We start from the raw sequence: 25,493 nt of genomic DNA on the forward strand, positions 1-25,493 counted from the left end.
GAAAGTTATAGTCTTACCCTCAAGTAATGATTCAAACATGATAATTAAGTCAACAAATTGATAGAAACTAGTCACTAACTCTGGTTATACTCAGTTCCTTCAACAAATAGCTCATTGCTGAGTATGCTATGCTGCAGTAACAAAATTATATAAGGCTGTTGATTAAGTGCCTGTCTTATCATTCAGAGTTCATTTTATATTTGAAATGGAAAAGGCTGGATTTCAGCAATTTGCTATAAACTGCTAGTATATGATGATTTGGGGGAGGTTATTTTTTAAAAAATAATTTAAATATGGAATGTTCAGCAGCTTGTTTTTTTTCCCTGGGAAAAATAGTATTATTATTCCCAATTCCTCTGACAAAGTGACTGTCACATTAATTCAGAGATGTTGATGTTTTATACAGGTGAGGCCTGTAAGAGATGAAGCCTGGTATTTATAGAAGTTGACTTATTTTATTATCATATTCGTGTGTACCTAATTTTCTACATGCCAGAAAATTTGAATAGGTATCAGATTTCAAATGTGTATTGGAGACCAAATCAAGTGAATATCTGATCCTTCTCTCTTTATTTTTAGCTGGACCAGACCAATTTTGAAGAAAGGATACAGACAGCGCCTGGAATTGTCAGACATATACCAAATCCCTTCTGCTGATTCTGCTGACAATCTATCTGAAAAATTGGAAAGGTATGTTCATGTACATTGTTTAGTTGAAGAGAGAAATTAATATTTGTATTTAGAGAAGAGAAAGCAAACATATTCATGGGCTTAATTCTTATATTTAAAATTAGGAGACAGGTATGGTGGCTAATGCCTCTAATCCCAACTACTTGGGAGGCCGAGATGAGAGGATTCCTTGAGACCAAGAGTTGAGACTAACCTGGGCAACATAGCCAAATTGCATCTCTACATGAAAGAAAAACGTTAGATGGGCATGGTGGTGCATGCTTGTATTCCCATCTACTCAGAAGGCTGAGACAGGAGGATCACTTGAGCCCAGGAGTTCGAGGTTGCAGACCCTCTCTCTCTTAAAGAGACCCTCTCTCTCTTAAAAAAAAATCTGATTTTCATGCTGAAATATTGACTAAATGGAGAATTAAACAATGAAATCATAAAAGAAAAATAATCATTTTCCTGAGAAATGACTTTTTTTCTCCCTGAAAAATACACATTCGGTTTCAGAGAATTTTTCTCATTAGAGACCATGAGATGAATGTTGTGAAAACTTAAGTAATACCATTATGAAGCAAATTGTGTATATTTGCTTTTGAAATCTTAATCCTTGAATACAGATATACTCCCTGGGAAGTGTTATGGTAATGGCTACTGGCTATCAAACAAATGTAAAAATTGTATATTTTTGAGTACCTATTACATGTGCCAGGTAGAATATCTCCTCTCGGCCACAGGAAAGCATCATTATCTCCATTTTACAGAAAAGCAAACTGAGGCTCAGAGAAATGATATATTTTGCCAGTTAATGAATGATGGAGCCATGATTTCAGCTGAGATCTGTACTGCCTTGCTTTCTAGAAGTGGTAGTCCCCACCATAAAGTATTTCTCAGTTTCCTTTACAATCAAATGGTTAGGACCCTTTTGATTGCCAGTGACAGAAACCCAATTAATTAGCTTAAGTAAATAAAATGAAATTTATTGGCTCATGAAGCCTGAACTATGTGAAGACCTAGGTAGAGAACTGGTCTTAGGGACTCAATGGGACCGAGGACTCAAATGCCACCTGGTGGCATTTCCCTTATGCTGGTTTTATTTTCTGAGATCAGGCCAGCTTTCTACATACAGTGGGTCCTTGGTTAGAACTCTTTGCTCCTATCTTCAAGGACCATGGAAGTAAGAGCCCTTTGTTCTTCGCTCAATGTGAAAAATCCTGGAGACTCTTGAGTCACAATGCTTACTCCTTGGGCCACTCATACTCTAAAATGAGTTAGGCTGAATCTCGTGCCAATGGCACAGGTCTGATGCCAGATAAAAGGGAGAATGAGTGGGGATAAAAGATAAAACATAACTATTAAATCATTGTACCAAAGTATAAATGTTAAGTCGACTTGCAATTTGTTTATTTTAATTAAATTCATTTCCTTGTTTTGGCATTTTGAAAACAAAGTAAGATATTAAACTTTATTTGTATTGATTTTATCCAAGGAATTAAGCCAGTAGGAGTAGCAGTTTCATAATTCTAAGACCAAGGACCAGCTTCTATTATTGGATATTTGGTGTGTGCAAGTGCCATGAGGAAGGGATACTTTGTTTTGATTTTTATTTTTTATTGGATTTGATCTCTTTTATGATGTATCCCCAAGTGCCCAGCATAGGGCCTGGAATATGGTATATACTCAATAAATATTTAATGAATGAATCAATGATTGAATGTGAAATGGCTGACATTATATAGAAACCTGTAGCATTGCTGGAGAGATAAAATATATAAACATAATTCATTGCAGATATATTGACAAGTTCAAAATAATATAATGGATATTGAATATCTACCTTTTTTTTTTTTTGAGACGGAGTTTCACCCTGTTGCCCGGGCTGGAGTGCAGTGGTGCGATTTCACTCACTGCAACCTCTGCCTGTGGATTCAAGTGATTCTCCTGCCTCAGCCTCTTGAGTAGCTGGTTTTATAGGTGCCTGCCAGAAATGCCTGGCTAATTTTTGTATTTTAGTAGAGATGGAGTTTCACCACGTAGGCCAGCCTGGTCTCAAACTCCCGACCTCAAGTTATCCGTCTGCCTTGGCCTCCCAAAATACTGGGATTAAAGACATAAACCACCATGCCTGTCCTTAAATATCCAAGTTTTAATTGTATGCTAAGGGAATAATTAATCAGAGTAAGGCTGGGTTAATTGAAAAATGTGTACTCCAGATACATTTTTATTTATGGCCAAATAGAGGACATCTATCTGAATTTGCAGAATTATCTGGCTTAACATTTTTTTATTTTCGTTTTCACTGTGTTCCCCATGTTGATTCAGTTTTAAAAATATTCCTATTTTATTTCAATTCAACAATGCTGTGCCAGTACAAACCCATAAATTCTATTATTTTTGTTTTGTTTTTTTGTATCTCTTCCTCTCCCTGTTACTTCTTTTCTTATAAAATTGGTATTTGGGATTGATTGAAATATTTTGGAAGAGTGACATATCATTTATAGTATTTTGTACCTCTGCACCCTTGGGAAGTGACCCTGGCTTCACATTTCATAACTGCCTTGTGACCATGGCCCTCAAATGGTTGCCAGATGGTTGAAGATTATTAACCCATCTGGCTCAATTTTGTGACCATGGATTGAATCCTGTACATAACTTCAATGTGCAAACTACATATCCATTCCAAGATTGTAGTCAGGATATGAGCTTTATAAGAATAAAACATATTCCCTTTTGATTTGGGCCTGGTATGTGGTGCTACTAGAACCACACCACCAACTCTTGGTGCTAACAATTTGTGGCACCAAGTTGTTCATGTTTCACCCATTAAACAAATTCCCCGATCTTGTCTTCTCCTCAGGTAACTACCCGTTCCTTTTTTGTTCTTTCATAGCTAACGTTGTCTGCTCTCCTGGTCTCTCTACTTCTTCACTTTCATTTACATCTCAGCTTCTGAAATATGGTTTCCATCATGTTCCTAAAACTACACTGACCAGGGTCACTAGAGACCTCTTAAGAAATATAACGACACCTGTCTACTTCGGTGCTGAGCACTTTTTCACATTTGAACCCATTTCATTGATTTATATACACACCCTTCCTTGGCATTCCTGTCTGACCCATTTCTCCTTTGATGGAGAAGGTGAGTCTCCTCCATATTTAGCTTTTTACTGTATTGTGAGTCACCAAATGTTATGGATGGGAGGTTAGCTCCGAGTATGAGAAAGGGTGGAGAAGAGTGTGGGGAGGTAAATAGATGGGAAAGGGTAATTAAGCTTTATAGAAAGGCTCTCATTAGCAAGCTTCTGGGGGATGCCAAGATCCACACCCAGAGATTGCCAAGCTTGTCTTCAAATATCAGTTGTATATCACTCCTTTATATTTTTTGTTTGTTTGTATTGTTTGTTTTTGAGGCAGAGTCTCGCTCTGCTGCCCAGGCTGGAGTGTAGTAGTGTGATCTCAGTTCATTGCATCCTCTGCCTCTTGGATTCAAGCGATTCTCTTGCCTCAGCCTCCTGAGTAGCTGGGACTATAGGTGTGAGCCACCATGCCCAGCTAATTTTTGTATTTTTAGTAGAGACAGGGTTTTGCTCTGTTGGCCAGATCACTCCTGACCTCAAGTGATCTGCCCGCCTTTGCCTCCCAGAGTGTTGGGATTACTGGCATGAGCCACTGCTCCTGACTTATTATTCCTTTAGAGTGATTTAGAGCCATGTTTAGTTATGGTAACTTGATAGTAATGGGAATAACCATTGATGAAATGTAGCCTTTATCTAATCATTTGTCTAGTTCTTTCTTGCTTGTGGTTCATGAAATTTTTCATCTCTGTACAGTTTCAAAATTAAGATGATAATATTTAGAGATAACCTTATTTCTTTGTGAAGAGAAAAAAGGCTTTTATTAACAGAAATCAGTGGCAATAATTTAATAAATACAATCAGCTGGTATTCCTATAGTATTTAAAAGAAAACACAATGTTCACTAGATTTCAGCCAGTTTTCAGACTACTTGATGTCTATTCTTACTATAACAGAAAATACATCATTTGATCCTGTACTCATATTCAAAGACTTTTACTCTAATAAATGATTTCAGTAGTTTAAAATGAAGTTTAATTATGTTTATCTTATGCTTCTACGTTTAAAAACAAAGTCTAACAGATTTTTCTCATGTTAAATCACAGAAAAAGCCACCTGACATTTTAACTTGTTTTTGATTTGACAATGAAATCTTGTAAAATCTGCCACAGCTCTAAACAGATAAAGATCAAGGTGTGAGGGAAAAATGTAGGATATTTATGTGTTTATTTTTTCCACCTTGTTCTAAGCACAGCAATGAGTATTCATAAAAGTCTTTCTTTCTTTGTCCACACTTTCCATTGTTCTTTAGAAGCCCCACACTTTTCTTTAACACATACAATGTGGCCTTTTCATGAAATAAATTCCCTGCACAGTGATATATGGCAGAGCATTGAATTTTGCCAAATATCTGGCTAAGTGTTTGATGTTAGAGGGTCTCCATGAGGTTTTGTCTCTATAATTACTTGGTTTAGTCTCCTTGGATATACTTGTGTGAATCAAACTGTGTTAAGGGAAATAGGACAAGTAAAATATTTGGCCATGCAACTTATTGGTCCCACTTTTTATTCTTTTGCAGAGAATGGGATAGAGAGCTGGCTTCAAAGAAAAACCCCAAACTCATTAATGCCCTTCGGCGATGCTTTTTCTGGAGATTTACGTTCTATGGAATCTTGTTATATTTAGGGGTAAGGATCTCTTTTGAAATTCATTATGTATCACATAATTATATGTTAATTTTTGTGATCCTTAAAGGACTAGGAAATCTGGTGAATAGGTATAAAAATATAAAGGATGAAACCAACTCCAAACCCTAAGAAACCACTTAAAACTCTAGTAAGGTCGAGTACAATTCCTTTGGAACTAAAATGTCCCGGAACACGGGTGGCAATTTACAATCTCAATGGGCTCAGCAAAACAAATTCCTTGCTTACAAAATTATTTATTGTTATGATTCCAAATCAAATTATCTGATCTATATGAGATTATTGATGCCTTTATTTTACAGTATTCAACAGGAGAATGTCAGGAGACAATGTTAGCAGAATTAGGTCAAATGCATCAAATTACACATATGAATATGTGTCATATTTTGAAATCATCTGCATGCTGAATTGTTTCAAATAAAAATACTAAAAATTTACAATATGGCAGCAAAGTTCCCTTGCAACATATTTTCTTTTCTTTTTTTTTATTGCATTTTAGGTTTTGGGGTACATGTGCAGAACATGCAAGACAGTTGCATAGGTACACACATGGCAGTGTGTATTGCTGCCTTCCTCCCCTTCACCCACATTTGGCATTTCTCCCCAGGCTATCCCTCCCCAGCTCCCTGCCCCGCTGTCCCTCCCCTATTCCCCCCAATAGACCCCAGTGTTTAGTACTCCCTTCCCTGTGTCCATGTGTTCTCATTGTTCATCACCCGCCTATGAGTGAGAACATGCGGTATTTCATCTTCTGTTCTTGTGTCAGTTTGCTGAGAATGATGTTCTCCAGATTCATCCATGTCCCTACAGACGACACGAACTCATCATTTTTGATTGCTGCATAATATTCCATGGTGTATATGTGCCACATTTTCCCAATCCAGTCTATCATCGATGGGCATTTGGGTTGGTTCCAGGTCTTTGTTATTGTAAACAGTGCTGCAATGAACATTCGTGTGCATGTGTCCTTATAGTAGAATGATTTATAGTCCTTTGGATATATACCCAGTAATGGGATTGCTGGGTCAAATGGAATTTCTATTTCTAAGGCCTTGAGGAATCGCCACACTGTCTTCCACAATGGTTGAACTAATTTACACTCCCACCAACAGTGTAAAAGTGTTCCTCTTTCTCCACATCCTCTCCAGCATCTGTTGTCTCCAGATTTTTTAATGATCGCCATTCTAACTGGCGTGAGATGTTATCTCAATGTGGTTTTGATTTGCATCTCTCTAATGACCAGTGATGATGAGCATTTTTTCATATGTTTGTTGGCCTCATGTATGTCTTCTTTTGTAAAGTGTCTGTTCATATCCTTTGCCCATTTTTGAATGGGCTCGTTTGTTTCTTTCCTGTAAATCTGTTTGAGTTCTTTGTAAATTCTAGATATCAGCTCTTTGTCAGATGGGTAAACTGCAAAAATTTTTTCCCATTCTGTTGGTTGCCGATTCACTCTAGTGACTGTTTCTTTTGCCGTGCAGAAGCTGTGGAGTTTCATTAGGTCCCATTTGTCTATTTTGGCTTTTGTTGCCAATGCTTTTGGTGTTTTGTTCATGAAGTTCTTGCCTACTCCTATGTCCTGAATGGTTTTGCCTAGATTTTCTTCTAGGGTTTTTATGGTGCCAGGTCTTATGTTTAAGTCTTTAATCCATCTGGAGTTAATTTTCGTGTAAGGTGTCAGGAAGGGGTCCAGTTTCTGCTTTCTGCACATGGCTAGCCAGTTTTCCCAACACCATTTGTTAAACATGGAATCCTTGCCCCATTGCTTGTTTTTGTCAGGTTTATCAAATATTGTATGGTTGTAGATATGTTGTGTTGCCTCCGATGCCTCTGTTTTGTTCCATTGGTCTATATCTCTGTTTTGGTACCTGTACCATGCTGTTTTGATTACTGTAGCCTTGTAGTATAGTTTGAAATCCGGTAGTGTGATGCCCCCAGCTGTGTTCTTTTTGCTTAGAATTGACTTGGCTATACGGGCTCTCTCTTGGTTCCATATGAAGTTTAAGGTTTTTTTTTTCCAGTTCTGTGAAGAAAGTCAATGGTAGCTTGATGGGGATAGCATTGATTCTGTAAATTACTTTGGGCAGTGTAGCCATTTTCATGATATTAATTCTTCTTAACCATGAACATGGAATGTTTCTCCATCTGTTTGTGTCCTCTCTTATTTCGTTGAGCAGTGGTTTGTAGTTCTCCTTGAAGAGGTCCCTTACGTTCCTTGTGAGTTGTATTCCTAGGTATTTTATTCTTTTTGTAGCAATTGTGAATGGCAGTTCGTTCTTGATTTGGCTCTCTTTAAGTCTGTTATTGGTGTATAGGAATGCTTGTGATTTCTGCACATTGATTTTATAATCTAACATATTTTCTTAACATCTTATGTGTTCACTAGTATGAAGAGTTGCACACCTGAAAATCAAGGCTTTGTGGTGCTTAAGTGCCTTGCATGTTCCCCAGCTGGTGTCCAATGTGACTCTGATTTATTATTTTTCTACATCATCAATGCATTATTTGAATACTTGGTTGTAACGTATAAAAGGTGACAGGTTCAAGACTTATTTAGTCTTCAAGTTAAGGCTGTGCACAATATTCACTTTGGGGTATTTACTTCCCATATGGATTGACTTGTGTTCATATAGGTCTTTATGCCTCAGGAAGTTAAGTAGTACTACAGTGTCTCCCAAAGAAATGCCATTTGAGTTACCTTGCTTAAAAAATTTCAGTTCATACACCCCACGAAAAATACATTTAAAACTTACCTTAACAAAGATGACTACATTTAGATCTGGAATGTTCTCTAATGCACTTGATAATTTTCTAGAAGAAATTTTTCTGAGTTTTGAAATCATAGATCCATAATATATATTCATATGGAAATCTGCAACCATTTGGGAATTTTTGGGTAAAAAGTATTTTATAAATTTAAATGAGGTAGCTGGAGAATTCAATGTTTTTTAGGTTCCCTTTGAGATGATTTTTCTCAATCAGGGCACTACCCAGAGCTTTGATAAACTATTTTATTTATAGCTTCTGATTTTATTTGATGTGATTTTTAGAAAATAAGTTTTGCTGGGTGCTTTGAATCAGGGTATGGAGTACAGTTCACTCTGATCCTATCATATAAATCATGTAAGTATGTAGCATTTTCAATAAATGATTGTTGGATTGAAGTGAATAATATTTCAAGCAATTGTTATGTCATGGCTAAGATTTCAGTGAAACTCAAAATTTCCCCTGGTCGTATTCTCCACTGCATGCTACTTCTATTGATTAACATAAGCACTGCTGAGTAGAAGTTGGACGAGGAGTCTAATTAGGAGGCCCCTTTCTAAGCTCTGCTTGGCTTGTAAAATAATTTATTTCTCTAGAACCCCCAACATAGTAGTTTCACGTGAGCAAAAGTGCCCACCTAAATGTCAAAGTTTGTATGATACATGGACATATCTAAAGAATATTTTTGTCTGATGTATTCCAAAAAATAAACATGATATAGAACAGTTTGATATTTATTGAGTACCTAACCTGTTCCAGTTCAATATGAAGCTCTTTATGCAGATTATTCTATTTATTTTTCTTAGTAACTCTTTGGAGCAGGAATTATCCCTAATTTACATAATAGGAAATTGAGCATTAGGGAAATTAAGTAACTTTTCTAAAATCACACATATGGTAAATTTAAGTGTAACCAAGTCTCTTTAGCTTCAAAGACTTTGACCCTTTCACTGAACCAGATTATGATTGCTATTAATATATAATTATAATTAATGATTGTATTTATGTACTCAACAGAATGGTAACTCTGGTAACTAGCCTTGGTTCTGCTGAGCTTCTCTGCATCTTCTCAGGAGAAACAGGCTACAGAGCTTGAAGGCTGAGGATTCTTCCAGGGTCACTTCAGGGGCAAATCTGAAGGAACTGCACAACAGGTAGCAGGACAGCAATCGATGAGATCTTCTCACTTATACCCCGGGGAAGGGACTGTGTGAAATCTACCCAAGAACCAGTCATGCTAAGGGTCAAACCTATAGACAAAATAAGGGATAGGAGAATGGAGTAGGTATGGAGAAAGACTAAATTGTTCTTGAATTTTTCAAGATTAAAAATATCCCAGCAAAAGAGATATTAAAGCCCTTCATGGAGTATTAATTATCCATGCTGGGGGGTGAGTGGAGAGGTATTCCTGAGCCCGAGGCTACAGCTCTGGAACTAGCAGCACATTTGAAGGGCAAAGCATGTTTTCACCAGCTCAACTCCTGCTGATAACCAATGAAATATTGGTAAGTAAAGGATTCTGGCGGGAAGAAGCAGCTGAAATGTGTATGGTGAGAAAACAGAGAGAAGAATATTTATATTGGAAATGGCACAAGTGTGTGATGAGGCTGCGGGTCTTTCAACCTTGTCATGGAGAAAAAGTCATGCTGAGACTATGCAGTTTTAAATAGTGAGAAATTTGCAAATTGTTAGGTCTTGAATAATTTAGATAACCATAGTGACCATTTAGATGAGTGCAGTTTTTTCAGGGTATTTGATCTCTTGATTTCATCCTTTTTGTCTCTTATAAAAATAAAAGGGGGAAAAATTTAGCCATTATAGCATTTCTCTAAATTTTCTCTGTCATTTTAAATAACTTAACCAGTGCCTTCCTATATATATAGGCATTTCTTCTTTCCTTTCATTGAGCAAGGATAAATGAACCAGGGATTCTTGAAACTGCTATAACATTGTTCTTAGAAATAGATGGTCATACTTCCAGAATGCCTATACATTCTTAGTCCCACTAAGCAATGATGGTTTTGGCATTAAAATATTTGGTTGGTTTCAGGACTGATGAGAAGAGTACTATAAAATCTGCTGTTAACTGTGAAAGGTTAAGAAAAAGGAAGTGCCATCATGAAGGAGCTAATCTTTCTGAAGTATTGCTGTAATGTTAAATCATATTAGCTATGGTTCTCACCATTAACTATGCACTCGTTTTTTTCATCTGACTCAGCAGCCAGATAGATGCAACATTGTCTTTAACATTTAAGACTCCTAGAATGGAAGAAAAACTGGCTGTTGAATAACTGAAGGTGAGAGTCAATCTAGGATAGTTTGAGGGAAGCCAAGTAGAGGAAGTTCTGTAAGCAGATTGCTGAGAGAATATGATTATCACAATGCATTTATTATGATAAGAAATTCACAGGCATTCACTCAAAAATATTCTTGATTCCTAGGCAGCTCTGGGCATGTTTCTACCAACAAATTGAGGCATATGTCAGTGCAGCTTAGGTCAGACTACCTTTTTTCATTAAACCTCACAAAATTTAAGGACGTGAAGAAGTCCTAGTACTCATACTGCCAGACCACAGTCTATATGGAAAAAGAGGATATCTGTCCCTTATGTTTGGATAAAAACACTGGGTAGGCATTTGAATACAAGCCTACTGCTAATGTGCTGGCCAAGATCTTTGGACCCCTAAAGGTTTGCCGAAAAATTACTGACAGGAGGAAGATTGATTAATAGAAGGAAAGGCACACAAATATATTTAATGTGTATAGAAGGGAGCCTTCAGGATGAAGACCCACCCTCTCAGTGCAGTACAGAAGCTTGTATACCATCTTGAGGTTACAGAAAGAATGAGGATTTGGATTGTTGTAAAACAGGTTTCAGTGTCAAGACAGGTTATAAGAGGCAGAAAGGAAGAGGCTTAGGTAGCAAAGGAAGTCTTGTTTTGTAGATAAATCCTTAGCAGCCCACAGAGAAAATAGATGGTAAATGTTTCTTTTCAGACCTGGACAGGTGTCAGACTCTTAGTTAATCTCTCCTAGATTAAAAAAAAAAAAGACCCTTAGAAAGGGAAAACCTGGCTGTACTAACAGATTTTCTACAGATGTAAATTTCTCCCACAAAATATAGCTGTGCAAGTCTACTTCTATCAGCTGGGCCTGTGACAACCATTTCAAAATATGTGAATGAAATATATGTAGGGGTAAACTGTTTTCATTTATTTCACTAAAGAGGGGATGGTGTTCTCTCGGGAATTCTGTGCATAGAAAGCCTGTGCCGTAAGCACTTTAATTTATATATGTCTCTTCCCGCAACTGGCTACCTAGGGACTGCTATCTCCAGCAAGTCTTCTAGATATCTGCCATGTGGAATTCCTTTCTCATCTCTCTGTCTCACCTCCTTATCTAGCTGCTTCTCTAACCCCAGCAGTGACTTGCATGCTGCACTCCCCCACAATCTCCTATGTCCTGAGTATTTTTGCCCCATCCTAAACCCTGTCTCTAACACAGCTGCACTTTCTCGTGCTACCTACTGCATTGTACATCTTCCCCTTAGACCCCATGATACAGTTCTGCCCAACACCAGAAAATGTAATTTAATTGGTCTGGGATAAAACCTGGGATGCTACCATTCTTAAAATGTTCCCCAAGTGATTCTAATTATACAGCCAATGTTGAGAACCACTTGTAGACAGGCACCAGCACAATGACTGAATAATCTGACTTTTGCTAGATCTAAGGTGAGGGGATTGGAGAGTGGTAACCATAGAAAAAACCGTTTAGTTTAATTGCTTTTTATTTCTTCTAAAAAAAAAATCTAACAACAGAATACATGTGCAGAACATGCAGGCTTGTTACATAGGTATATGTGTGCCATGGTAGTTCGTTGCACCTATTAACCCATCCTCTAAGTTCCCTCCCCAAACCCCCTACTCTCCTACAGGCCCTGGTGTGTGTTGTTTCCCTCTCTGTGTCTACCTGTTCTGAATGTTCAACTCCCTTTTGTGAGTGAGAACATACAGTGTTTGGTTTTCTGTTCCTGTGTTAGTTTGCTGAGGATGATGGTTTTCAGCTTTATCTATGTTCCTGCAAAGGACATGATCTCTTTCCTTTTTATGGCTGCATGGTATTCCATGGTATATATGTACCACATTTTCTTTATCCAGTCTATCTGTGTGCATGTGTCTTTATAATAGAATGCTTATATTCTTTTGGGTATATGTTCAGTAATGAGATTACTGGGTCAAATGGTATTTCTAATTCAAGACACTTGAGGAATCGCCGCACTGTCTGCCACAGTGGTTGAATGAATTTACATTTCCACTAACAGTGTAAAAGCGTTCCTATTTCTCCACAGCCTTACCAGCATCTATTGTTTGCTGACTTGTTAATAATCACCATTCTGACTGGCCTGAAATGGTATCTCATTGTAGTTTCGATTTACATTTCTCTGATGAATCAGTGATATTGAGCTTTTTAAAATATGTTTATTGGCCACATCAATGTCTTCTTTTGTGAAGTGTCTGTTTATATCCTTTGCTTACCTTAATAGGGTTTTTTTTCCTTGTAAATATGTTTAAGTGCCTTGTAAATTCTTGACATTAGACCTTTGTCAGATGGATAGATTGCAAAAATTTTCTCCTATTCTATAGGTTGCCGGTTCACTCTGATGATAGTTTCTTTTGCTATTTAGAAGATCTTTAGTTTAATTAGATCCCATTTATCGATTTTGGCTTTTGTTATAACTGCTTTTGCATTTTCATCATGAAGTCTTTGCCCATGCCTATGTCCTGAATGGTATTTCCTAGGTTTTCTTCTAGGGTTTTTAAGCTTGGGGTTTTACATTTAAGCCTTTAATCCATCTTGAGTTAATTTTTGTATAAAGTATAAGGAAAGGGTCCAGTTTCAGTTTTCTGCATATGGCTAGACAGTTTTCCCACCACTATTTACTGAATAGGACCTCCTTTCCTTATTGCTTTTTTGTCAAGTTTGTCAAAGATCATATGGTTGTAGATGTGTGGTGTTATTTGTGAAGTCTCTGTTCTGCTCCATCAGTCTATATGTCTGTTTTGGCACCAGTACCATGCTGTTTTGGTTACTGTAACTTTGGAGTATAGTGTGAACTCAGGTAGCATGATGCCTTCAGCTTCATTCTTTTTGCTTAGGATTGTCTTGGCTATGTGGAGTCTTTGATTCTATATGAAATTTAAAATAATTTTTTCTAATTATGGGGAAAATGTCAATGGTTCTTTGGTGAAAATAGCATTGAATCTATAAATTACTTGGGGTAGTATGGCCATGTTCAAAATATTGATTATTTCTATCCATGAGGATGGAATATTTTTCCATTTGTTTTTGTCCTCTCTTATTTCCTTGAGCAGTGGTTTGTAGTTTTCCTTGAAGAGTCTTTCACATCCCTTGTTAGCTGTATTGCTAGTTATTTTATTCTCTTTGTAGTGATTGTGAATGGGAGTTCAGTCATGATTTGACTGTCTGCTTGCCTATTGTTGCTGTAAACAAAATTCATCTCCTGTTCTTATTTGTGAAATTTTGGAACCAAATCTATTTGCAAATTAGAAATTGCTTGTGATCCTGGTTTTGCAACTTAGATTGGATACGAGAAGATGAGATATTAGCTCTTTCATTCCTCTGTAGGAATATGGTGCATCTTTCATTTTTATCACTACCTACTATCCTTTAATGACTAATGATTATGGCATGGTGAAACAAAGTAAAATATATTTGATGCACTAAGTTTGTATTTTCCCCAAACTTCAGCATTTTGTATTTTGTAACTCCGTTGGGATCTGCTTTATGCACTGATACCACGAATTTATTGTATAATCTTAAGCAAATGAAAAAAAATTTGTCTGGACCTCAGTTTTCTTAACTATACAATTGAAGGAAACCGTATAGTATAGCTGTAGTTCAGTGTAACATCTCTACCATAACTTCCATCTTTTAAATTATGTGTTTATGACATGGGGTCTAGAGAAATGGTATTTTTCTTAAATTACAGTGGTACTAGCTTATAACTTAATTTGCTAGGTCATATTGAACTGATAATGATATGTGGACAGATGAGCATCTGAGAAGAAACCAGGTTGTGTTATAACATTTTTGTTTTTGATTTAGGCTTATGAATAAGGGTGGCGATGGGGAGGGGACTTTGGAATCTAAATTCCAAAGTCCAGTTCAACTATTAGTTTTTGTTTATTTTTATTTTTAATTTTTTGTGGGTACATAGTAGGTGTATATATTGATGATGTACATGTGATGTTTTCATATAGGCATGCAATGTGAAATAAGCACATCATGGAGAATGGGGTATCCATCCCCTCAAACATTGAGTTACGAAAAATCCAATTACACTCTTTATCAGATCACAGTTTTGCCAGTTAATAGCCATGTGATTTTGGGCAGGTTACATAAATTCTCTTTATCTCAATTTCATTACTGTAAAGTGGAGATAATGATAGCACATATTTTATAGAGTTGTTGTGAGAATTAAATGCATTAAGCACATAGAATAGATTCTGGCCCATAGCAAATGCTTTCTCTATATATTTGGTACAAAAGTAATTGTGGTTTTCACCATTGAAAGTAATGGCAAAGACCACAATTACCTTTGCACCAATCTTAGTATATGAAAGGAATATATATATCTTAAACCTATATATATGTGCCACATCTATATGTCTCTGTCTAACCTATTATAATATATAACATATTTAATTTATTATAATATAGTAATATATATTCTAAACAAATATATATTACTATAATTAATATAATATATATAATTTTAATATATAATAGGCTATATTATAATATATACATATATGTGTGTATATATATGCCTTTCATAGACGTACATATATAGCAACAATAATAGATAAGAAAATAGAAAACATATATATACATATGTACACACACACATACACACACACACATATACAGAAAATATATATATATGTTTTCTGCCTTCCTTTTTTTAGAGACAGGGTCTCGTCATGATGCCCAGGCTGGTCTCAAACTCTTAGGCTCAAGTGATCCTTCTGCTTTGGCCTCCTGAAGTGCTGGGATTTCAGATGTGAGCCACTGCACCCAGTCCCTATATTTTAATAGACTCTCTACCTAAGTGCACAAATACTCATTATTTACATTCACTTATTTCTGTATATATGCTACAAATAAATCTTGAAGCACCAGTTTGATTTTTATAAGGCACAGGAATACATTTTGCTAATGCTTTAAAATGATAGCTATATTCTAGTATTATTTTAGAAATTAAAATTAATATTTTAATACATCTTTCATTATCATATTGTCTCAAGCAAACCTATAATTGCTACTATTTCAGCAAATCCAGGAGCTTTTTCTTATGAAATATGATGAATATAGCTTAGATTTCTAGTGAAGATGTTACCAGTAATAATTTATGAAATCAGTAAGCACTAAAAGGAAAATACCAAAACCAAAACATTTTGAATTAGTCATTGAATCTAAAAGCATGATTGAAATGTAGATTTTTTTTTTAGATTCTGTTCTAGGTGTGGTATATGTGTGTTTATGCAAAAACTATAAACAATTGTGGCAAAGTAAAGGAAATATTTAAAAATAAACTTCTTAAACAATACTTCAGTGGAATAAGCATGAATATGTTTTTATTATCTATGATAAATGTGAAAAAATTCTTAGCAGTTTGTATGAAGCCAAAAACTATCATGAGACTCTGCTGTGTCAAAATAAACAAAAAAATTGACACTCATGTTAACCCTACCGAAAGCAAAATTGTAAACTTTTGTTTTAATATATAAGCCAGCATTCTTGTATCCTATGATAAGTTCTGAGTGTAGGTGTGTTTGCTTTCTAAAATTTTTTGTATATATGTTTTCTTTTTGTTATTGTAAGTACTATGAAATTTTTATCCAAATTTTAATTTTTCTTAGGTGTTTTTTCTGATGAATAATCAGAATGATCAGATAATTATTAATCAATTTGATGTTAATCCTTCCATTTCTTTTCCCATGGGAATTTATACTTCCTAAAGGGGAGAGGTGATCATTACATAATGTGCTATTTATCTGCTTCTCCTTTTAATGTGTTGTGAATGCCTTTCCATGTCATTAGATGTTTTTCTACCTAATTACTTGCATGAGTCATATGGCTGTACCATGATTTATCAGTTCCTCATCATTGAATATTTAAATTGCCTCATTTTTTTTACTACTATAAAGAGTCCTTCATTACACACCCCTTTAAAAGCTGACTCTTAGAAGATTTTCTTGACTCTTTACCTAAATGTACAAATACATATAAATTGCTTTCCAGAAAAGATGTACTACTAATTTACTTTCCTGATACTGAACTATGAAAATTCAGTCCTAACAATAGATATTTTAAAAGATGTTTTTCAAAATGGTAGGTAAAAAAGAGCCTGTTACTATTTTTATTTGCATTACTTTTGGTTCCTAGTGAGTTTAAACTGTTTTTGTATATTAACTATGCAATTTTATTTCCTTTTGTGTGTGTAAATTGCCTTTCATGTTCTTTGTGTGTTTTTATTTTGGTGTATTTGTCTCTTTCTTGATACATGAGAGAATATTTTCCCTAGCCAGTTAGTTTCCTTATAATTTTGTTTCTAATGAGTTTAATTTTTTTAACAATTAGAACTTTTAATTTTTGAAAAATTTGCTTGCAAATCTATGTATCTTTTTCGTTTTCTGCTTTGACATTATTCTTTTATAAAGGCCATCCCACCCAAATATTATGTAAGCATGCGTCTATGTTTTTATTACTTCATCCTTTACACTCTTTTTGGAATTTATTGTGATGCATGTATGAGGTAGAAATCTAATTTCAAAAGGATAAGTATCCAGTTTTTCCATCATTTATTGCATGATCTATTCTTTCTCCGCTGAATTAAAATGTCATATTTTATAATATATTAAATTATTACATGTGCTTGGACATGTTTCTGGACTTTCCAGATAGATAGGGCTATTTCTTTGTCATCTCATGTGTTATTATGGCTTTATGATTTAATATCCAGTAATGTAAACCCTCTGACACATTATTTTTATTCCTCAAATATTTTTGACAAATTTTTTTCCAAATGAAATTTAGAATCATTTTATTCATTGATTCAACAAATATTTGTTGAGTGGATATTCTGTGCTTGGTATTGTGCATTGTGCTAGGATGATTGCAAAAATTGAAACTGACATTCCCTACCCTTATATGGTATTAAAAATTCACTTCCGGGCCGGGCACGGTAGTTCACGCCTGTAATCCCTTTGTGGGGAGGCCGAGGCGGATGGATCACGAGGTCAAGAGATCGAGACCATCTTGGTCAACATGGTGAAACCCTGTCTCTACTAAAAATACAAAAAAATTAGCTGGGCACGGTGGTGCTTGCCTGTAATCCCAGCTACTCAGGAGACTGAGGCAGGAGAATTACCTGAACCCAGGAGGCAGAGGTTGCGGTGAGCCGAGATCGCGCCATTGCACTCCAGCCTGGGTAACAAGGGTGAAACTCTGTCTCAAAAAAAAAAAAAAAAATACACTTCCAAAAAATCTACTTCAAATTTTGATGAAGAGTGCACTAATCTTATAACTTGGGGGAGAATGTAATTTTTGTAATATTAAGTTTTTTATTTCAGAAAGTTTTAAGTCTCGCCCTTTATTTGACGCTTTTAAAATATGTCCCAATAATGTTTTGTGAGCTGTGTGTTTTAAGATATATGTCTTATTGCTATTACAATGTATCTTTGGTTATATTGTTACTATGAATGGGATATTCATTTAATTAGTTATCATGTTTGGTATATAGGACTCTATTTTCTTAGCATAGTTATATTTTAAACCTATACCTATTAAACTCTTAATTCATTTAAATTTGTTACACAATCATATTCTATGCTGATAATGATACTTTTTGTTCCTTCTTTCCAATATTTGTACCTAAATCATTTTTCTTGTTGGGTTATATTAGCTAGAAGTTCCAGAAAAATGTTGAATGGTAGAAACAGCTAGTATTCTGGTTTTTTATTGACTCTAAAGGTAATGCATCTAGACTTTTATTAATTATGGCATTGATTGTTATTTTGAGGAAGAAATTCTTTTTCAGGTTAAAAATAAATCTTTATATTCAAGTTTATTAAGAACATTTATCAGAAACAGATACTAAAATTTTATCAGATTCCTTTTCAGTTGTTATTGAGATAATCATAGATTCTCCTGTATTCTGTTAATTAATTTCTTTAAATTAAACTGTCCTAGTGTTCTTGGGATAAAGACATATAAAGTACTGTATATTTAAAACCACTGAAAAGTATAACGATGATTTTATTAAGTGACCTGACACAAAAGAAAACAATGTAGCCTTAGAAGTTTTCCAACTGATCATTCTACTTAGAAACAACTCTGCTTTGGGATCAGAGCTGTAATTTTTAAAGTGAAGTTATCTTAATATTAACTCATTTAATGTAATTGCAAACCTGAATTCAGTTTTCTATCTTTTACCTGAACTTTCCTTCACGGTCTGAATACCTAGGAAAAGCAGACTTTCCTACCTCTAGACCCATTTGACGCTATCCTAGGTATGCATTACAATTTTTTAACCAGAAATGGTTAAAGAATTTAGACTCATCTACAGTAACTTTGAAGCTCTGATCTTAAAGTCCTGTGAGAAATGAGATATAATTCCTAGAAGATAAGGGGGTATTTTTAGGCTTCCAAAGTTTTCCTGGAAGACTGATCTAAATTGAATCCCCAAGTGACTCCCACCGGGAATGCAATCACTTGAGTTGTTTTCTAACCTGAGGCCCTCTACCCAGATGGTCTTCTGAACTCACACACTGTTCAGACTTTCATCCCTCTGAGTAGAAAACAGCCATAGTCATGGCAGGACGAGGGCTAGGACAATTACCCAAGGAATTCTTGGCCTCTGCCTTGTGAGTCTGCAGATTCAGATGATGTAATTAGAGATATTAGCACTGGAGGGGACATCACAATTAACTCTCTCCACCTCTTAGTTTATCAATGAGGAAAACTGTCCAGAGTAGGGAAGTGACTAAAGTAACACAGCCAATGTAGGTAATGTGCTGGATAAGAATTTGGAATTCATGATTTTGGATTCAGTGTTTATTTTACCATCACACTGGCTTACACATCGGTATCAGGCTTCTTCTATTATTGAAGTGAACCATTAAGTGAATTCGATCTTGATTTGTGTTTGATAAAGAGTGATAAACTATTTTATTAAATACCAAAATAATTGTACATTCTTCCTCCTTACATGCAAGCCTCAGTTTGCTTGTATTATTTCATGTGGTAGCAAATCAGGACATTTCTTGTGTCTCTGAAAATAGTCTGAACAATGGAGCACAGGCAGCTTTCTTCTATCAAGAATATAGGGTCTATGTTTCTCCCAGTCATTCTGGGGATAATTTTTGTAAAGGATTGCACTTCATGGATTAAGCTAGGTAACAGTTACCAGTGTTTTTTTCCAAATAAAGAAATCAGGTGATATCTGTAAATGGTTCCATTGTAAATATTAAAGAACATGCTTCTTAAAACAGATTAAGGAAAACTGTAGAAAGGGAGGGGTTTTAGAGAGCTGATTTTGTCCTGGAATGGTAACAGCTCCATGTGATGGTGGGGTTTATGTTGGTTTGCTGTTTGCAGATGATCTTATTATTAGAATTTTTCATACTGCAAATAAACTGCACTTTAGTCTGTAAACATATGCCCATCCATAGCAATGCTACCAGTTCTTTGTAACATAGCCACTGTTGTTCAAAGGATGACTATGTCCACTTTGGTTAAGGAAAGATGATAACTAACTCAGTAATGACAGTAGGTAAAATAGGCATTACAAACCAGGCATGGTGGCATGAGCCTATAGTCCCAGCTACTTCAGAGGCTAAAGCAGGAGGATCTGTTGATCTATAGATTTGAGGGTGTAGTGTGTTATGATTGCACCTGTGAATAGCCCTTCAACACCAACCTAAGCAAGAAAGCAAGACCCTGTCTCTGAATTTAAAGAAAAAAGGCATTCCACTCAGTTTAATATACATTTTAATTGCTTTATTATAAATTACAACTGAATAACAATTTAGCAAATAAGTCTATCATGATAGAGAAAACAAGTTCTGGAAAATATAATGGAGAAATCCAGGGGAAGAGAGTTTAGTACACATTACTCAAAAGGAAAACATCTTATACAAGTCTTAACATTTCTAATGTGAAAAATTCTGAGCTAAAATTTTGTGTGGTTGCTAAAATAGTTCCCTTTTTTCTCAGAAGTTTATTTTTAGCATTCCACAGACAGAAGTTACTCTTTAAAATATTTACATACTTGCTTTGCAAGGTATTATTTATCAGTAGTTTTATATTCTTTGAGATAATCTATCCATTCTCTCTCTGTTGGTATCCATCTTACATATCTGCATAGATATATATTGGGAGACAAATGAGTTCAGAAAGGGAAGAAATATGTTTATGCTAATCATTATATAAGCAATTTGACTTTATAAGCACTGTTGACAGGTCATACTCTTCCAGTTATTGTCTTACAATGAACAAGAAATGATGCTTTATCTGGTATGTATGGTAAATAATGCCCCTTGCTCTCTGCCTCAAGACCACATGTGATACTTCTAACATGAGTAGCATAAATCCAGTGTCCTTGACTGCAACGCAAGAGAGCATTTTGGCCAAGTATAAACCCATTAGTCATAAAAAAAATCAAATCAAAATAAGTTGATGGTATTGACATTTGTCTATGACAAACAACATAATATAGAAAAATTCTGGGATAAAATATTAATCTACAATAATTTTAAGGATTAAATATTGCTACTGAAAGCATACTCTAAACAAGTTTGTGGTGCAGATATATTTATAATTTTAAATCCAAGATTTATCTTAACTGTACATTTTTCTAATTTAAAGGAGTTATTTTGAAAAAAAAAAATACTTGAATTTAGAGAAAGTTTGGCAAGCACCTGTGGAACTTTGTAAAACCATCCAGGGCAGCACTTTCTCTGACTGCAGTAGTTCAGAAGTAAAAACAATACAACTGCTCCAAGTGTGGAAATGGGCAAATAACCCAATTTGTTCACAGGATGGCATGTTAAGCAGCACGTAGAATAAATGAGTTGGCTATACAAGTATTGATAGGGATAAATGTGAGAAACACAGTGTTGTTTTTAAAAAGTTGGAAAAAGCACAGTAGGATGCCATTTATATAAATTTTAAAACCTTAAAATCCATTATCTCTTGATAGATATTCTAAAAATCCACATGTGTGTAATAGAAGTACAAAACATACATAAAATAATACATACTATATGGTCATTTGTATACTTATTTACTTTTTAAAGAATATTTCAGTGGATATAGCAAACTAATAACATGTAATATTTGGGTAGGAGGTTAGTGATTTTCTTTTTAGCACCTACCTGTCTGCTGTCATTCAAACTCACACTTAAAATGTGGCTATGTGAGTTGACAGAACTCCAAGTTTGTGATTACTTTGGAAGCTTTTTGAAAGTTTGAATGTTTTCTTGCATTCAGAGCCTTGGTTGACACAGTTAATTCAATATAAAACATTGTATATAAAGCACAGAATGAGCAGCTACACAAAGCTACTCAATCAATGACAGCTCTATATGGGTTAGGATTTCTTGTGGGGGTTCCACTGATGTAGAAAGCATCCTCATCTATTGAGAATGAGGGGGCTGGAGGTACTGGATACTTGAAGTTTAGAACATACATTGTAGAAAATAGAAAAAAAAAACAAATTAATGGATGAGGCAGAATAATGCTTGGCAATATAGGGGGTAGGGGGCAGTCATGCTTGGTAATACATATTTAAAATAGAACCAATTATCATAACATCATTTCCTTGCAGGGTTACCCTCTGATCCTTATTTCACTAGGTTATTATAAAACAAAGTGGGGAATTATGTGTCCTTCCATTTTGAAGTCAATTTAGCAAGATATGTAAGAATTAGACATCCTGGGTTCAAAATCCCTGGATTCAGATCTATTCCCATATATTCAGGAGAGGTGGTAATAAATTTGATGGACAATTTAGTTTAGTAGTTGATTGAGGACCCTGATGAGGTATATTTGGGAAAATATAACTTCTGTTCTCCCTCATTGACTCACAAGCCTTTGAGGAGTCCAGGAGTCATTGGAATCTGGCCTGAGGTTGAGGTTGTTGGCAAACCCCTTCACCAAAGTCTATTCCTACTGCTGACTGAGAAGGTACTAGTATTGGAAGTGGCTGACTTTAAGTACTGCTAGTGCTCATGTGGTCCTCCCTCCCATAGCCAGCTCTGCCTTATATAGTTGCCTTGAGAAGCTAAGTTCATTCTGAAAATAATGCCATTCCCCCAAACACTTTTGAAAGTTCTAGTTTGAAATTACATCAAGTCACTTGGTCTCTTTGGCCTCAGTTTCTTCATCTGCAAGTTGAAAATAATACTGCCTACTCTGTAGCAAAGAAAGTCTCTATAGTGAAAAAATAAAATAATAATGCGTACTCTGATACTGAAAGTTGTAACCAAAAAAAGAGGGAAATGTTTTAGAAACTGTTAGGTGAGTGCTATGTAGATGTTACTAATTAACAAACCATTTTGGAAACTATACTTTTTATTTTGTGGCCACTAGTCACTGTTTAATTAAAAATACCTCATATGTAAACTTGTCTCCCAATGACTTTTGCTATAACAAGTCCCCACTCTTGTTTCAAAGTACCAAGATATTAAAAATAGTGCCAAGTGTTTCACATATGGTATGACCCTTTATGTAAACTCAATTTAAGTCTCCTCTAAAGATGAAACATCTTATATTGAAATTATCAGGGTATTTTATGAGAAAGAAATGAAATTTAATTTCCCTGTTTTTCTCCTTCTGCAGGAAGTCACCAAAGCAGTACAACCTCTCTTACTAGGAAGAATCATAGCTTCCTATGACCCAGATAACAAGACAGAACGCTCTATTGCGATTTACCTGGGCATAGGCTTATGCCTTCTCTTTATTGTGAGGACACTGCTTCTACACCCAGCCATTTTTGGCCTTCATCACATTGGAATGCAGATGAGAATAGCTATGTTTAGTTTGATTTATAAGAAGGTAATACTTCCTTACACAGACTCCATGGTACATATATTCTGTATTGTAAATATTTTAAATGCCAAATTAGGTATTGAGCTGATACAAGTAAGAGATACACGCTGAAATTCCATATGCCTATGAAACAAACAACAGGATAATTAATGCTCTTAATTATCCTTGATAATTTAATTGATTCAACTGATAATAATTGAACGTCTTCTGTAAACTGTCTGTGTTGTAGGGTTTTTGTTTTCTCCTAATCATGTTATCATGTTTTTGGAATCCATGGTTTCCTGTTAAGATGACTCACCAGCCTATATAAAAGTAATTGACAAAATATCATCTTACGGTAAAATGCTGCACATCTTTATGTTTAGTAGGAAGAGTTTAATATATAATTGTTAATGATAACCCAAGCAATAAAAGTTTTCACTGCTTGTTGTCACAAGTGGTAGTATCCATGGCTTATTTTGAATTGGATTTTTATCTTCCTGTGAGTCCTCAAATTTAAAGTTTTTGGAACAGCATGTGCATTGAAATCATAGGAATCTACTCTGCTTTTCTGCATGTGTTGTCCAGACAAGAGCCCAAGCTGCCAGGGCATGATTTAGGTGAATTCAAATTAACATTTAGGTACCTTACAAACACGATTTAAGTTTGTCTCAAAGCCATGTGCTTTCATCAACCTGATTCACTACCATGTGTGACTAACTTGGATCTGCAAAGTCATTATAGAAAGCTGTTTTTGATGGAATAATTTGGATATTGCTTTACCCTTCTCTTTCTTCTTTTACCACTGTAAAAATGTTATATATTAAATACTTGGCTTATAAGGGATATCGATCTGAAATCTGCCACTAGCAAATAACCCATAACCCTTCTAAGATATAACTGCAAGGTCGACTGTGTTGTAAAACCTCAATAACTGTACTTTATTGTTCAAAAAAGCCTTTTATGAAGGCAGAAGTAAGAAAAAAAAAACGGAGTCCACAGTTATCACCTCAGCTGCAATCTCATCAGTTCACAAGTACCAGGGAAACGTGTGATAAATCAACAAAAGTTTTATTTTGATCCAAACCTTTACATAAGTGAGGACATTGTTAGATATCATTTAGAATGTAGACTCTACACAGCTGGCATATCAGAGAAAGTTGAATTCATTTAATAAATATTTATAAAAATTGCTTATCTTAATGGTAATAGCATGTGCATGACAAATTTTTAGGCAATTAGGTACACCATCTCATTTGATCTTCTGCACAACTCTTAATGGTAGGTATTATTACCCCTATCATATGGATAAGGAAACTAAGATTTTAAAGGTACAGAACATGGTGCAGACACTGCTTCAAAATTTCTAAAATAGGTAAATCACAATCTTTGAACTGGAGGGTTTTCCAACCACTCGGGACAATAGAGTACTGATATTTAGTGGGCAGACTCTACTGCAGGGAGAGAGAGGCATGGGCTAATGGGGTACAGAGATCAAATAATGGGCAGGTTAGTTTGTAAACAAGTCCCTATGTAACATTTAGCACAAATATAGGTGCTTTCAGACCCAGATGCACTGATAAAAAGTTAAATGGTATAGTATTTGTCTTCCTTTCTCAACATTGAGTATCTGTGTTCTTGGTGAGTTTGATTTCTCTCTCTAACCACCCTTATGCCTACATTGGCATTATCACCAAAGAAGGCAATCCCGTCTCTGTGTGGCTTTGGTTTGGTTCCTAAAGTGAACCTGTGTTTACTCTTCCCAGGTCTGATGCTTTCCCATATCTGACCTGTTTGGCCTCATAACCAGGATATATGGGATATTTCCTACAATGTTCCAAAGTTTGTAACAGAGCTCTCCTCTGCTTTGTTCCAAATTCTGCAATATTTTACTTTAAATAATGAATTTAAATACAAACAATTTTGAGCTTTGCCTATACTTTTCAAGAATGCAGAAATAACTTAATTTAAAAATATTTATTGAGTCCTTACTGTGCACACAGCTCCATGTTAAGCCTTATGCAGGACTCAAAGTCACTTGAGACTAAGCCTGTTACTAAATCATGTGCAATTTAGCTCAATGGGTTTTCCCCCTTCATGTTGCTCTGATAATGTTTTGGAATTAAGTGCCTTGATTCCTTCTTTTCTCTGCTTA

General features: G+C 35.3%; 1 protein-coding gene across 2 annotated transcripts in view; it reads left to right on the forward strand.

The window, feature by feature from the left end:
- Positions 1 to 25,493, forward strand: part of CFTR (CF transmembrane conductance regulator) — a 181,379-nt gene that overhangs the window by 23,766 nt on the left and 132,120 nt on the right. Inside the window, exons 2-4 of one of the 2 annotated variants that reach the window (XM_017975483.5) lie at positions 580 to 690; positions 5,329 to 5,437; positions 23,150 to 23,365. In XM_017975483.5, the coding sequence (XP_017830972.2) occupies positions 580 to 690; positions 5,329 to 5,437; positions 23,150 to 23,365 (436 nt within the window). The remainder of the gene's footprint in view (positions 1 to 579; positions 691 to 5,328; positions 5,438 to 23,149; positions 23,366 to 25,493) is intronic. The other variant, XM_054237473.2, reaches the window with a different exon arrangement.

This window comes from Callithrix jacchus, chromosome 11 (genome assembly GCF_049354715.1).
Source record: "Callithrix jacchus isolate 240 chromosome 11, calJac240_pri, whole genome shotgun sequence".
Taxonomy (NCBI): Eukaryota; Metazoa; Chordata; class Mammalia; order Primates; family Cebidae; genus Callithrix; species Callithrix jacchus.